At 24.8% G+C, this 14756-nt stretch overlaps 3 protein-coding genes across 8 annotated transcripts in view; 2 read left to right on the forward strand and 1 right to left on the reverse strand.

Moving 5' to 3' along the window:
• LOC122506435 (lachesin-like) overlaps positions 1 to 14756 on the reverse strand; it is a 333080-nt gene that overhangs the window by 120813 nt on the left and 197511 nt on the right. The gene's annotated exons all lie outside the window — the stretch shown is intronic.
• LOC122506431 lies at positions 5991 to 7851 on the forward strand. The gene has a single exon (XM_043618596.1). The coding sequence runs from the start codon at positions 6202 to 6204 to the stop codon at positions 7441 to 7443; it is 1242 nt and encodes a 413-aa protein (XP_043474531.1). The 5' UTR covers positions 5991 to 6201; the 3' UTR covers positions 7444 to 7851.
• Positions 9792 to 11686, forward strand: LOC122506430. The gene has a single exon (XM_043618595.1). It carries the CDS (start codon positions 10047 to 10049, stop codon positions 11289 to 11291), a length of 1245 nt encoding a protein of 414 aa, XP_043474530.1. The 5' UTR covers positions 9792 to 10046; the 3' UTR covers positions 11292 to 11686.

Raw genomic sequence — 14756 nt, forward strand, 5'->3', positions numbered from 1 at the left:
AGGAACGTCTAAATTTTTATTTTTTCCATATAAATATTTTTTTTATGCATTAAAACGTCAACGGTGGATAATTACGATAACTAGGCGCATACAAAAAAGGGGGATGTATACATTAAAATATCTCTGCACTTACCGCAGAGTGAAGTTATTCAGTAAAATATATAGGCAATGTACTCTTTAATGTTCACTGGCATAAGGCGGATCGATAAGAACGTCATCTAAGGGTTGCTGGCACGCAAGCATTAAATTTTAGAATATATATCCCGCTGTCAATTTGGATTATCTACGAAAGATTACCTCTCACGCTTTTTGAATTTATATATATATATATATATATATATATATATATATATATATATATATATATATAAAATCTGTATTTCATCTTATGATGTATGAAATATTTGTTATTTTTTCTTTTCTTTATGGGGATTAGGAAAATATAATAAATATGAAGATTATTTTTTATTCGACGTTAAATAGTACGTATTTATTTATTTTAACAGGTTACATCCAGTTAGATAGCCGAAAAAAAATTTCTGAGAAAACTATCGACTATTTGAATTCAAAAATAATACACATATCAAGGGTACTTTATTTTGACATATTTTATTTATAAAAATAATTTTTTTTAAACATTCTGTGGAGGGGAAAAGTATTGGAATTTGCGTTATTTTTTTTTAGAAGAGAGAAAGATAGTAAAGCGTTACTTCGACCAAGTTACTCTTGTGTAAAATAAAAATGTTTACAGGTGAATAAAAATTTTACTGCGACGTTACCCATGAGGAGTCGAGATCGGTAATGGTGCTCTCCGATCTAAGACGCGGTATTTATACTCGCCGGGAGGGGCGAGCGCCTTGCGGCCTATTGGTCAGTGCGGCAGGGGAGGGGAGCGTCGTTCCGAGAACCAGCCGCGCAGTGGCGTAGGCACAACATTAAGATTCGTGCAAATTTAACAAAATAGTTAATTTATTTACTTTTCTTTAGAAGTTAAGTATTTAATTTCCACTAAACGGTAACAGTATAAAGTTTTCAGTTTACAGAATCAATCAACTGTAAATTCAGACAAATAATAAAATTGTTTATAAAGTATATGCAAGCAATTTTTTTTTGTTACGACAGTAACAAAAACTACCTCCTTCGATTATTTTCTAATTGTAAGTAGTAGAAATTCAATAGCGTATAAACTTTAAAAGAAAAAGGAAGAAACAAAAAAAAATTATATAGGCGGCGATGTACATACAGCAAAAAAAAGCGTCGTCGCCAATTTGTAGGAAAATTGGATTATGTCGTTTAGTGTCGGTCGATAAATTTGCGCCTGTATATATTTGCTAAAAGCCAGTGGAGTGAGATGGTGAAAAAGAGAATGTGTCTGTATATTTTCAGTTATGTATTGACTTCAATAGCTATGTACATACATACATATGCAAAGGAAGAAGAAATACAGAATACTCCACTAGAAGAAATACGGAAAAAGGGATGGAAAAAAAATCAAGAAGTAAGAAAGTGAATAAGAAAATAAAAAGAAAGTGTGTGTGTGTGTGTATGAAACGAAACGGAAAAGTGTTAAAATGAAAAAGACCAACTTATTAATTTTACACACTTTTTCCTCCCAATTTCCACAGAGAGGCTAAAAAAGACTCGGAAATGTTGATATGTGACGTTTTCAAAACCATATCCTCAAATATACATAAAATTCTCGCAAATCTCTTTTTGCAATGTCACAAGTTGAAAACATGTTTGGAATAAAGTTAAAATTTATTCTCGTTTCTATGAATTTCATTGCACCTGTTTGTGTAAAATGTATTTTATTTCAAATACAAAATGATAAACGGAATACAATTTCATACGAGTGGGTTTATAATAAAATTTATTATTAATTTATTTGTACTAATTGATAATAAATACTAATTTTTAATTTTACTACTTTCTATTTTTTATTTTTATAATTTGTATTTGTAATTAAATTAATTCAAGGAGATTATTTTACATTTCATATTTCCCAATTTTATTAATTAATTTCGCTAATTTGTAACTATGATAATTTATAATTATCTTCGCTCAGGCAGAAAAGAGGATTTCCCCCACTTCTAGCGTAGTGCGTGCGCAGCAGGAGGGAAGCCACGAGCTGCAATTGACTCAGACGGAAAGGAGAGAGTTTCCCCCACTCTCGGCGTACTGCGCGCGCAGCGGGAGTGGCTCAGGCGGAAGAGAGGGGGTCTTCCCCACTCCTGGCGTGCGGCGCGCGCACCAAGAGTGGGGAAAACTCTTCCACAACTCGTTTCATCTTTTCCCACTTATTTCTCGATCGAAAAATTTAAAAAAAATAATTCTTTCTCCTCTTTTACATCGTACTCAAATTTTCTTGTTGAAAAATGAAATTTTTTCTAAAATTACAATTCCCTTTTAAAAAAATCATTCATATCTCGTGTTTTATTACAGAATTTTCCTAATTACACTATTCAAAATTATTACCTACACGCATCGTGTTGTAAGTCTTCATTTTATAGTCTAGTATTGCAACAGATGTGCATTATATCTCGTCGCTCTTGTTATCTGAGAAATATTTCTCGAGCAGTAAATTTTAAACAGGTTATATGAGTATACACGTAGGATATTACATTCGTTGCACGTTGAGATATACACTGTAAATTCTTGTTAAATAATTTAAAAATCAATTTCCCTTTTATGATAAAAATAAAAAATTTACTATTATTCGTATTTATTAAAAATTTTACAATTATTTGTACTTTTTTTTTCTTTGTCGCCACAAAAAGAAATTCTTTATTTAATAAAATTTGTTCAAGTATCTAAAGACTATTTTATATTGAATGCGAGGAAGAAATAAATCTTTTAAAAAAATATCAAATAGTCGGAGTTGATAATCGGTATATAGAAGCGAGTTTTTTTTAAGGGATTAATCGATAAATAAATGACTAACGAATAAAAGCGGGTTTATTAAAAATTTAATCACAAAATTTATGGCAAAATCGATTATACAAAGTTAATTATTGGCACTGAGAGGAAAAATAAAACTAAATTTATACGTCAAATATAGTGATTGGTTGCAAAAAAAAAATGATATTTTAACATTTTTATTAACTCACTGACTTTTCAAAAAGAAAATAAATTAGTCAATTTTCATAAATTTAAATAACTCGGTGTTTTTTTTTTTAAGTAAAAAAAGACAAATCATGCTAATTAAAAAAAATTATACGCTACGCTTTACAGAAATATTTATGTAATCAAATATATTTTTTTGTAACTTCCTTTTTTCAGATCTATATGTGGAATAATAAAAATGTATAGATAAATTTTCATGCTTGGGTGTTATTTCATTTTTTTTCCATTTGACACAGATTAAATTATTGATTTATTATTTAACGCGGATGAAAAAGATGAAATTCATATGATTTGTTTAGTCATTGGGTGTTTGCAACCCTTAGCAGAAATGATCCTGAAAATTCCAATTTACTATATAAACGCAGGAGAGGAAAGGTTTACTCGTGCAGAAATAATTTATTTTACTGTTATATATTTTTTTTTCGCCAAGCCGAGAACAAAACGTTTGGAAGAGTTAGCGAATCGGGTAGTGCTATCTACCATTTTTATTGTTTATTTTTTTTTTTTATTCAACAAAGCAAAAAGAAAAAAAACGACCGTAAGCGGGGAATTTATTTTAGGGTGATCGTACATGAATCAATGTTTGAGAGAAAAATCTAATGCAATGCTTTCAAGTAATATTGATGGTCTTTAGTTTTGCATAGTTAATGGATTTTAAAAAAGATTTAAAGATTATTACTTTTTCTATTTGTTAGGTTTGTATTTTTTTTTTAATTTTCTCTTTTTTGTTGATTCTAAATTATTTCTTTCAATTCTTTTTTCACTGAGAAAACAAAGTTTCGAATGTACATAAACAATTTACGTTTTAAAGATAGACAAAGAAAGTGAATATAAAAACAGGAAGATTAGATTATTATTAATGGCATATAAGTTGAAAGTAATTGATGATAAAGTGAGGAAAAATATTGTGAATATCTCCTTCTTATTCTTAAGACTTGAAAGAATTTATGAATTCATATTGAAATGAAAAATACTTTTAGATACATTTTCTGAAAACGATATTTTAATAACAAAGAAAAATTAGTTACTAGGATTTCCGAACGACTATTTATTAGAAAATTTATTTAAAGACTAACGTCTGTAAACAAATTTTCTAATAAATAGTCCAAGTTTAATAAAAATTTAAGTAATTTTTTTAAATTTGTCCGCCATATTGGATCCGCCATTTTGAATTTCGAAAATATGATATCAGATTCGTAATCAGCGACCCCGAAAACCCCCGAATAAAAAATTTCAATCAAATCCGTCATTTTTTAATATTTTCATCCGCCATATTGGATCTGCCATTTTGAATTTTTAAAATCTGACATCAAATTCGTAATCAGCAACCTCGAAAACCGCCGATAAATAAATTTCAAGCGAATCTGTTCAGTTTTTAATATTTTCGTCCGACATATTGGATCCGCCATTTTGAATTTTTAAAATCTGATATCAGATTCGTAATCAGCAACCTCGAAAACCGCCGATAAATAAATTTCAAGCGAATCTGTTCAATTTTTAATATTTTCGTCCGCCATATTGGATCCACCATTTTGAATTTTTAAAATCAAACATTAAATTTGTTAAAAAGATCTGAGAAACAAGATTTCATTACTTAGGTTCAAAACCTTATAAACCTGAGTTATTAAGTAAATAATAATTAAAATAAATAAAGTAATTATATATATATATCTAAAAATATAAATGAAATAAATAAAGAATAAATAAAATAATACTGACTAAAAATTCACATTGCAATAAAGAATGAACAATTTTTTAATTATAATAATAATAAAAAAAGAATTTTTATTGCGAAATTTACAAGAAAATTACAAAATCGAAAATTAAATAAAGCTAAACTAATAAAAATAAACTATTTTTGAAGGGTTATCAAGGTCGCTGATAACGAATCCGATATCGGTTTTTCGAAATTCAATATGGCGGACGAATTTTTAAAAATCAAACGGATTAGTTAGAAACTTGTTACTCGGGGGTTTTTGGAGTCGCTGATTACGAATATGAAATTAGTTTTTCGAAATTTAAAATGGCGGATCCAATATGGCGGACGAATTTTTAAAAAACAAACGGATTCGTTAGAAACTTGTTACTCGGGGGTTTTTGGGGTCGCTGATTACGGATCCGACATCAGTTTTTCGAAATTCAAAATGGTGGATTAAGATCCGCGGAAGAATTTTTAAAAATTGATCGAATTCGTTCGAAACTTGTTACTTCGGGGTTTTCGGGGTTGCTGATTACGAATTTAAAGTCAAATTAAAAAAATTCAAAATGGCGGATCCAATATGGCGGAAGAATTTTAAAAAACTTGTTGGATTTTTATAAAAACGTGTTTTCAAGAGTCACGAGAACGAAAATAAATACAAAAGATGACAAAAAATACACTTCTTTATAAAAAAAAAATCGTGCGTGAAATGGTTAATAAAAAAATTAGATATTTTAATTATCATCTAAAGAATGATATTCATAATTATAGGTATTATATTTAAATGCATAAAGGCAGGGTAATAAATATTTTATGAAACATTGAATAAAATATAAAGTTTATTAAATTAATATTTTTTAATTTAAGTACATGTCATAAATATTAAAGAGAAAAATGTTTAAAAAATCTTTATTAATTTTAAACGAAGAGATGCTCATAAATAAAAAAATACAGAGAATCTTATAAAACTTCATAATTGAATTGAATTTAGTTTATTTTTATTAACATTTATTTAAATAAATAAATAAATAAATAAATAAATTGTATATTTGTTGAGGGGGAAAATCGGAAAATTTCGTTATAAAAAAAAATTAAGCAATAAAGAAACCTTCAACCCCCACTTGTGCGATTACTCCCACTAGAATATTAAACCTAATGACATACTCATTCACTGTCACCATCCAGAATCCGGATAATAACACACTCTGCATAAAAGTGAAGACACACCTTCCGTCTCAAAAGTTTTAGCCATTATATCTTGTTCCAAAGTCAATTAAACAATAAAAACTCAAAAATCAAAAATTTCAGTGTGAATTTTAAAAATTAAAAATTAAAATAAAAAATTTTAATTTTAATATTAAATCTAAAAAAAAATAACAATGTCTAACGAAACAGTGAATAATGGTGAAAAAGAAGAAACTAAGGGAAATGTATTTTTGCAAGAGACAAAATTATGGTTAGACGATTATTTAATACCAAAATTAAAATTATCGTTAAATCAAGAAACAAGTGTCTCACAATACAAAATAGTGGATTTCCAACATTTAATTGTATCGGATGTGATTTTTCTCGATTTGGAATTAAAAAATGAAAGCAATGTGCAAAATAATTACAGTCTAGTGATAAAACGACCAAATGAATATAAAAGGGAATTTTGTCAAGCTGATAAACTTTTTCACAATGAAATTTTATTCTACGAAAATTATATGAAAAATAGTTGTGATTATCCTCAGTGTTTTTATACAAACGAAGAGACATTATCAAATAAAGTTGTTGTCGTCGAAAATATCAACAAGCACGGCTATCACAAGTGTTCACAAAATGTAAATCTCCATATGGATTATATTTTAGCTGCAATTCAAGAAATTGGTGAATTTCACGCCAAGGGTTATGTTCTAAAATCAAATTCACCATCAAAATTCCATGAAATAGTGAATAGCATTCAAGAATCAAGATACTATTATTATGAGAAAAATATATTTCCCACATTAATCAATAATTTAATGCCAAGAATAATAAAGTGTCTTCGCGAGAGAAATTATGATCAACAATTCTGTGATAAGGCGGAGAAATTTTTTCAAAATTCATTCGAAAATTGTATGCAAGTTGCAATGGATGGGAAAAATATTAAATTAGCAACATTATGTCATGGGGATTTTACGATAGATAATGTTTTTTTCAAAAAAACTGAATTTGGTTGCAAGGCAATGTTAATTGATTTCGCAATGTTATCGTACGCTTCACCGGCTATTGATCTTTCGACATTTATTTATTTGTCTATGTCAATGAATGATATTCGAACAAAATTTCATCAAGTCTTCGATGTTTATTATAATTCAATAATTGGATATTTTAAGAAAATTAATTTTTCCCCCTCCAGTGAATTTGCAAAAGAAAATTTTCTAAACGACTATAAAAAATATGCACTTTTTGGTTTTATGATCGCTGCATATTATTTGCCAATTATGCACGGTGTGAAACTAGAGGAAATTGATTATGATAATCTTGAAAAAAATATCCCCTTTTTTAGTGACATTGGTGGGGATAAATATCGTGATATTATATTAGAGATTTTTATTGATATGAAAAATAATGGTTGTATGAAGCAAATTTTAAGTTAGAAAATGTTTTTGTAAATAAATAAAAAAATTAAACTATCTCAGACTGACGATAAAGATAGAATTTTAATTCAGAAAATAGTAATGTTAATTTGAATTTAAAAAATTTTATTATTTTGATTTCTAGAAAAAATGTAAAAAAGCGTAAAATGTAAAAACGAATTTAGGAAAGAAAATATTTTTTCAAAAATTAAATGTGTTAACAATTGACTTCTGTGAAAATAAACTTGAAGTTTTGTATATTGTCATGAACTTGAAATATTTTTCCCTGTCTCTCTTTATTAGGTGTAATTACAAACTTCTCAAATGACGACACATGACAATTAAGTTTTCATATTCTTTACATAAGATACGATTATAATGTTCTTTTTAATCAATGTTGAAACAAAAAAAAACTATTTTAAACCTTAATACGTATTTTTATATAAAAACGTTACATCATTTTTCTTTTACATTTACTTACAAGATCAAAATTTTATTTTCATTATTTATTATTTTAACTATTTTTCAATTTTGTATTTTTTTTTTCTAAATTGATATTCAATTTATAATTATTATGCAATTATTTTTTATTTTCAAATATGAATTTTTGAATAATTTCAGATTTTTTAAAAAAATTAATTATTAACTAATTTACTAATTAATTATTCTTGTTTATAAATTTTGAAAATTTTAATAAAATTCTTTGCAAGAATTCAATTATTTTCATAAATAATAAAATTCTTCGTAAGAATTCAATTATTTTTATAAATAGTAAAATTTTTTGCAAAAATTCAATTATTTTTAAACAAAATTTTTTAAAACATTTTACGAACGAATACGATTAATTTCTAAAATTTTTAAAATCCTTTGAAATAATTCAATTTTATTTATAAATAGTAAAATTCTTTGCAAAAATTCAATTATTTTTATCACAATTTTAATAACATTTCATGAACGAATTCCATTTTTAAAAAATTTTTAATAATATTTTTCAAAAGAATTCAATTATTTTTAAAAATTTCAATAAATCCTTCGATTTAATTCAATCATATTCATAAATAATAAAAGTCTTTGCAAAAAATCAATTATTTTCTACAATTATAATAAATTTTTTGAAAAAATTCAATTATTTTCTACAATTTTAATAAATTTTTTTAAAAAATTCAATTATATTTGTAAATAGAAAAAATTCTTTGCAAAAATTCAATTATTTTTTAAACTTTTAATAACATTTCATAAAAAAATTACATTTTTAAAAAATTTTTATAATATTTTTCGAAAAAAATTCAATTATTTTCTGAAATTTTAATAAACCCTTTGAAACAATTCAATTATATTTATGAATAATAAAATTTTTTACAAAAATTCAATTATATTATCAAAAAAATTTTACGAAATAATTCAATTTTTTTCTTAATTCGTTATAAAATTTTTCAAAAGAATTTTCAAAAATTTTAATAAAATTCAATAAATGAATGTTTAATCTCAATTATTAATAAACACGATTCTTTTCAAAACTTGAAAGAAATTTTTTGAAATTCAATTATTTTCAAAAATTTTCCTCATTTCAATGATTTTCAATATCTAATATTTTAATAAATTTCCAAAAGAATCCAATTATTAAAAAAAAAGTTTTAATAAAATTGTACGCAAACATTGAATTATTTTTATAAATTATAAATTTTTTTAATGAATTCAATTATTTTTATTAGTAATAAATTTGTTTCAGAAATTCAATTATTTTCATAATCGCAGAATTTTAATTATTTTTAGTACAATTTTAATCGAATTCCTATAAAAAATGTAATTATTCTTAAAGATTTTATTAAAATTCGTCAAAATAATTTCATTATTTAAAAAAGAAATTATTAAACAACATTTGTTTTATTTTTTAAAAAACTTTTAATTTAATTTTTTTTTAAATTTTTTTTTAAATTTTATTAAAGCAATTGTCAATTAAGAAGTAGAAATGATGTAAATTATTTCCTTATAAAAATTGAGAATGATAATGTTTTAAAAATAATTGAATTCTTTTTAGAAATTTAATTAAAATAATTGAATTCTTTTTAGAAATTTTATTAAAATAATTGTAGATTATTTTAATGTTGAATTTAATGCTGAATTTAATGTTGAATTTCTTTATTAATGCGATAATAAATAAAAATAGAAGAATAGACAAAATCTTATAAAACTTTACGATTGAATTAAATTTACTTTATTTTTATTTATTTATTGTATATTTAGAGGGAAAAAAATTGAAAAATTTCGTTTAAAAAATTTTTTTTCTTATCTTAAATCGAAACTCTATGTACGACCTTGTATATAAGCAATAAAGAAACATTGAATCCCCACTTGTGCGATTGCTCCCACCAGAGTATTAAACCTAATGACAAACTCATTCACAGTGACCATCCAGAATCCGGATAATAATAACACACTCTGCATGCAAGTGAAGTCATACCTTCCGTCTAGTCACCATTCTAGTGTCTAGCTTAAAAGTTTTAGTCATTATTTCTTGTTCCCCAATGAAACACTAAAAACTCAAAAATCAAAAATTACAGTGTGAATTTGAAATTAAAAATTTTCATTTTCATTTTCATTTTAAATCCAAAAAACAACTAACAATGTCTAACGAAACAGTGAATAATGGCGAAAAAGAAGAAATTAACGGAAATGAATCTTTGCAAGAGACAAAATTATGGTTAGACGATTATTTAATACCAAAATTAAAATTATCGTTAAATCAAGAAACAAGTGTCTCACAATACAAAGTTGTTAATTTCGAACGATTATTCATTTCGGATGTGATATTTCTCGATCTTGAATTAAAAAATAATAACAATGTGCAAACTTTAAGTCTAGTGATAAAACGACCAAATCAAGATGAAGCAATAAGGGAATATTGTCAAATTGATAAACTTTTTCACAATGAAATTTTATTCTACGAAAATTACATGAAAAATAGTTGTGATTATCCTCAGTGTTTTTATACAAACGAAAAGACATTATCAAATAAAGTTGTTGTCGTCGAAAATATCAACAAGCTCAACTATCACAAGTGTCCACAAAAAGTGAATGTTAATATGGAATATATTTTAGCAGCAATGCAAGAAATTGGTGAATTTCACGCCAAGGGTTATGTTCTAAAATCAAATTCACCATCGAAATTCCATGAAATAGTGAATGGCATTCAAGAATCAAGATACGAATATCGTGAGAAAAATATATTTCCCACATTAATCAATAATTTAATGCCAAGAATAATAAAGTGTCTTCGCGAGAGAAATTATGATCAACATTTCTGTGATAAGGCGGAGAAATTTTTTCAAAATTCATTCGAAAATTGTATGCAAGTTGCAATGGATGGGAAAAATATTAAATTAGCAACATTATGTCATGGGGATTTTACGATAGATAATGTTTTTTTCAAAAAAACTGAATTTGGTTGCAAGGCAATGTTAATTGATTTCGCAATGTTATCGTACGCTTCACCGGCTATTGATCTTTCGACATTTATTTATTTGTCTATGTCACCCAATGATATTAGAACAAAATTTCATCAAGTCTTCGATGTTTATTATAATTCAATAATTGGATATTTTAAGAAAATTAATTTTTCCCCCTCCAGTGAATTTGCAAAAGAAAATTTTCTAAACGACTATAAAAAATATGCACTTTTTGGTTTTATGATCGCTGCATTTTATTTGCCAATTATGCACGGTTTGAAAGTAGAGAAGATTGATTTTAATGATGCTGAAAAAAATATACCCTATTTCAGTGACATTGGTGGGGATAAATTTCGTGATATTTTATTGGAAATGTTTATTGATATGAAAAATAATGGTTGTATGGAGCAAATTCTAAGTTAGAAAAAGTTTTTGTAAATAAAAAAAAAATGAAAATATCGCAGACTGACGATAAAAATGAAAATGTGATTCAGAAGAAAAATAATGTTAATTTAAAGTTTTTTAATTTTTTGAACTTGATTTCTGTAAGAAATGTAAAAAAGCGTAGAATGTAAAAATGATTTTATGACAGAAAAATTTTTTTAAAAATGAATAGTGTAAATTTTTTATCTTAATTTCTAAAACAATTGTAAAAACGTAAAAAGAAACGTAAGACAGCTTAAAATGTAAAAAAGAAACGTAAAAAAGCGTAAAATGTAAGAACGAATTTATGAAAGAAAATATTTTTTAAAAAATTAAATGTGTAAAGAATTGACTTATGTGAAAATAAACTTGAGAATTTTGTAAGTTGTCACGAACTTGATATATTTTTCTCTGTCTCTCTTTATTAGATTGTAATTACAAACTTTTAAAATGATGACGCATGGCAATTAAGTTTTCATATTCTTTACATAAGATACGATTATAATGTTCTTTTCAATCAATGTTAAAACAAAAAAATCTGTTTTTACCTTAAGACGTATTTTTATAAAAACGTTACATCATTTTTCTTTTACAATCTCATTGCTTACAAGGTCAAATTTTATTGTCATTTTTTTATTAGTTTTTTTCAATTTTGAAATTTTTTTTTAAAATTTAGAATGTGAAATCAATTTGTAATTGAAATCATTTTTTAATTGCACAGACTTCGCACTTTATAATTAATTTTTAAAATCAATTTTTTATATCAAAGAACGTTGCAGATTATTAAAAATTAAAAAAAAAACTATCAAAAAGTAGCTTCAAGACGGAAAAAATTTGAAAAAGAATCGAAGAATTAAATTTAAAAACTAAAAATTCTCATTTTTGTCGATTTACAAAAATTAAGAAATTTTGATTCTGTATTTTTCTTATTTCCATAAAAATATTATCTTTTTTTATTTTAAAATTACTAAATTTCAATTATAAATTTTCTCTATGAAATTCAATAATTTTTCAAAATTTTAGTTACAATTCTTTAAAAATTACGATTTTGAAAAATAATTTTTAAAGGTAAAATAATAAAATTCTTTAAAATATGTACAAATTCCGACAAAATCCTTTTAATTTAATTTGCGACAAAAGTTCCCTATTAATAAAAAATTAAAATAACTATATTTAAAATTTTATCGAGAATTTAACTATATTCAACAAATTTTAATTAAAATTAATTAAAAGACTAATTTTTTCAGAATTTCTCAATTGAATTACCTTCAAAAGTAGAATATTTTTTAAAAATTAAATATTTAAATACCTATTTATTTTTCCACAGGAATTAAAATTTTAAATAATTTAAGAGTGTAAAAACTTTTGTGAAATTTAACTATTTCCAAAAATTACCAATAGCAATTCTTTCAAAATTCATTTTTTAAAAATTTTTAAATAAAATTATTTAAAGCTTTAATAATTTTTTTTGAGAAAAAAAATAAATTAATATAACAGTTATTTAAAATAAATATTTGAATATTTTTAGTTTTACAAAACAAATTAAATTTTCAAAGATTAAATTTTAAATCTTAGAAATTTAATTATTTCTAAAAGTTCATTCTATGTATAACGCTTTTAATATTTAAATATTATTTAAAATTTTTACTGAGATTAATTTTTAATTTTATTAAAATTATTTTATATAATTGAATTCTTTGGAATTAAAATTTATTAAAATTTATTAATATTTTTAAATATTTATTAATTATTTCTTAATATTTATTTACTATAAATTTATTAATATTTATTAATATTCAATTGTAGATATTAAAAATAATTAAATTTCAGCAAAGAATTTCGTTATTTGTAAAAGCAATTAAATACTTGCGAAGAATGTTAATAAAATTTTTTTGAAATATTTGAATTTTTTTGAATTAAGAAATTAATTAATTAAATTATTTTCATTAATAATAAAATTTATTCCATAAATTCAATTATTTTAAGCCAATTTTAATACAATTTTCTTGTAAATTTTATTTTAAGTAATTGAATTCCACTCAAAATTTTATTATTCATGAAATTAATTCCTTTGAGAAATTTTATTAAAATAGTAAATATTTCAAAAAAATGGAATTTCAGCGAAGAATTTAATTATAAATTTAATTAAATAATAGTACATTTTTAAAAAAAAGTTGTAAATACTAGGTTTTAGTAGTTGAGTGCAAAGCCTGTAATTGAAAGTAGTTCATAATTAAAAGTAATTCATATAATTTCATAACTAAAAAGAAAAAGGAATTAAAAAAATTATTTTTAAAAGAAAATTTACTAGATTTTCGTTAATTTCCACATTAAATTTCAAAAACTGCGTTGGAAATGTACATTGCAGAAAAGCTGCGAAATTCATTGAAGGCTCATTCAATAATAATGTTCCAGAGAAACAGAACGATAAATCCGTCGACTCGTTCCTGAAAGGTGTTCGTCCCACTGGAATTTCTGGTACTGACTAGTCCTGCACATTTGTCTTTAGGTACATCCGGTTCTCCAGTTTGTCGCGTTTAGCTTCCATTCCATTCTCCAACACACAAATCTATAAATTTTTATAAACTCACACACAATTCAGTTGCACCCTTGTTCTTTAGCAGTAAATCATTTTAATCCGAAGCTTTCCGGAATTTTTTTTTGTCCTGTTTTCTTCTTGTTTTTTTCCGCTGTTGTTGTTGTTGAGAACAAGGAGAGACACTTCTAAGTTTATAACATCTCTTTTTTGACAAAATAATCTAATTTCCAAAGAATAAATAAAAATTCCCCAACGTAAAAGTCACATTCGACAAGAAAAATAATATAAAGAAAATAAAGAGTTTTTTTTCACACTTCTTTCACCGCGTTGAAGTTGGAAATTTTTTTGAAAAGTAGCCAAATTCGGACTTTGGAAAGAAAATATTTTCTTTTCAAAGAAAAGTTAACACAACTTTCATCTAATTTTTCTTTTTCAGTAAGGAAGAAAGTGGACGAATCTTTATATTCCTAGAGGGGAATGGTAAAAACCACTTAAAAGCTTTAGAAGAGTTTTTTTCTTCAATAATTTTTATAAATCCCAAAATTATTATTTATTAAGAATTTCTCTAGTTCTCTAGTTCAAGAAATATTTTTAAAATACGAATTAATAGCTCAAAAATTCACCTGAAAACACTTATCTGTTCTTTGGCCTTTTTGGATTAAACAAGTTAGTTTCTAGGTTCAGTGTTAACCAGCCAACTAACGCCGTTCAAATCGAAAAGCGGCTCATCTCATATTTAGAAAAAGAATTAATTTTAATAGCTCAGAAATTCACCTTAAAACACCCTTTTAATCGAAGGGAAAGAAAAGGGAAATTAATCAAAAGTCATATGTCAATTGCTGTGACCTATAGCTGATGATAGCGAGGATGATGCAGTTGGTCGATGACAGGTTGGGAATAGTTTCTGGCTGAAGAGGAAGGGGAGG

This window comes from Leptopilina heterotoma, unplaced genomic scaffold (assembly GCF_015476425.1).
Source record: "Leptopilina heterotoma isolate Lh14 unplaced genomic scaffold, ASM1547642v1 Lhet_42, whole genome shotgun sequence".
NCBI classification, from domain to species: Eukaryota; Metazoa; Arthropoda; class Insecta; order Hymenoptera; family Figitidae; genus Leptopilina; species Leptopilina heterotoma.

Coding starts and splice junctions, on each gene's coding strand:
- LOC122506431 (XM_043618596.1), top strand. CDS start 6,202: ATGTCTAACGAAACAGTGAATAATGGTGAAAAAGAAGAAACTAAGGGA.
- LOC122506430 (XM_043618595.1), top strand. CDS start 10,047: ATGTCTAACGAAACAGTGAATAATGGCGAAAAAGAAGAAATTAACGGA.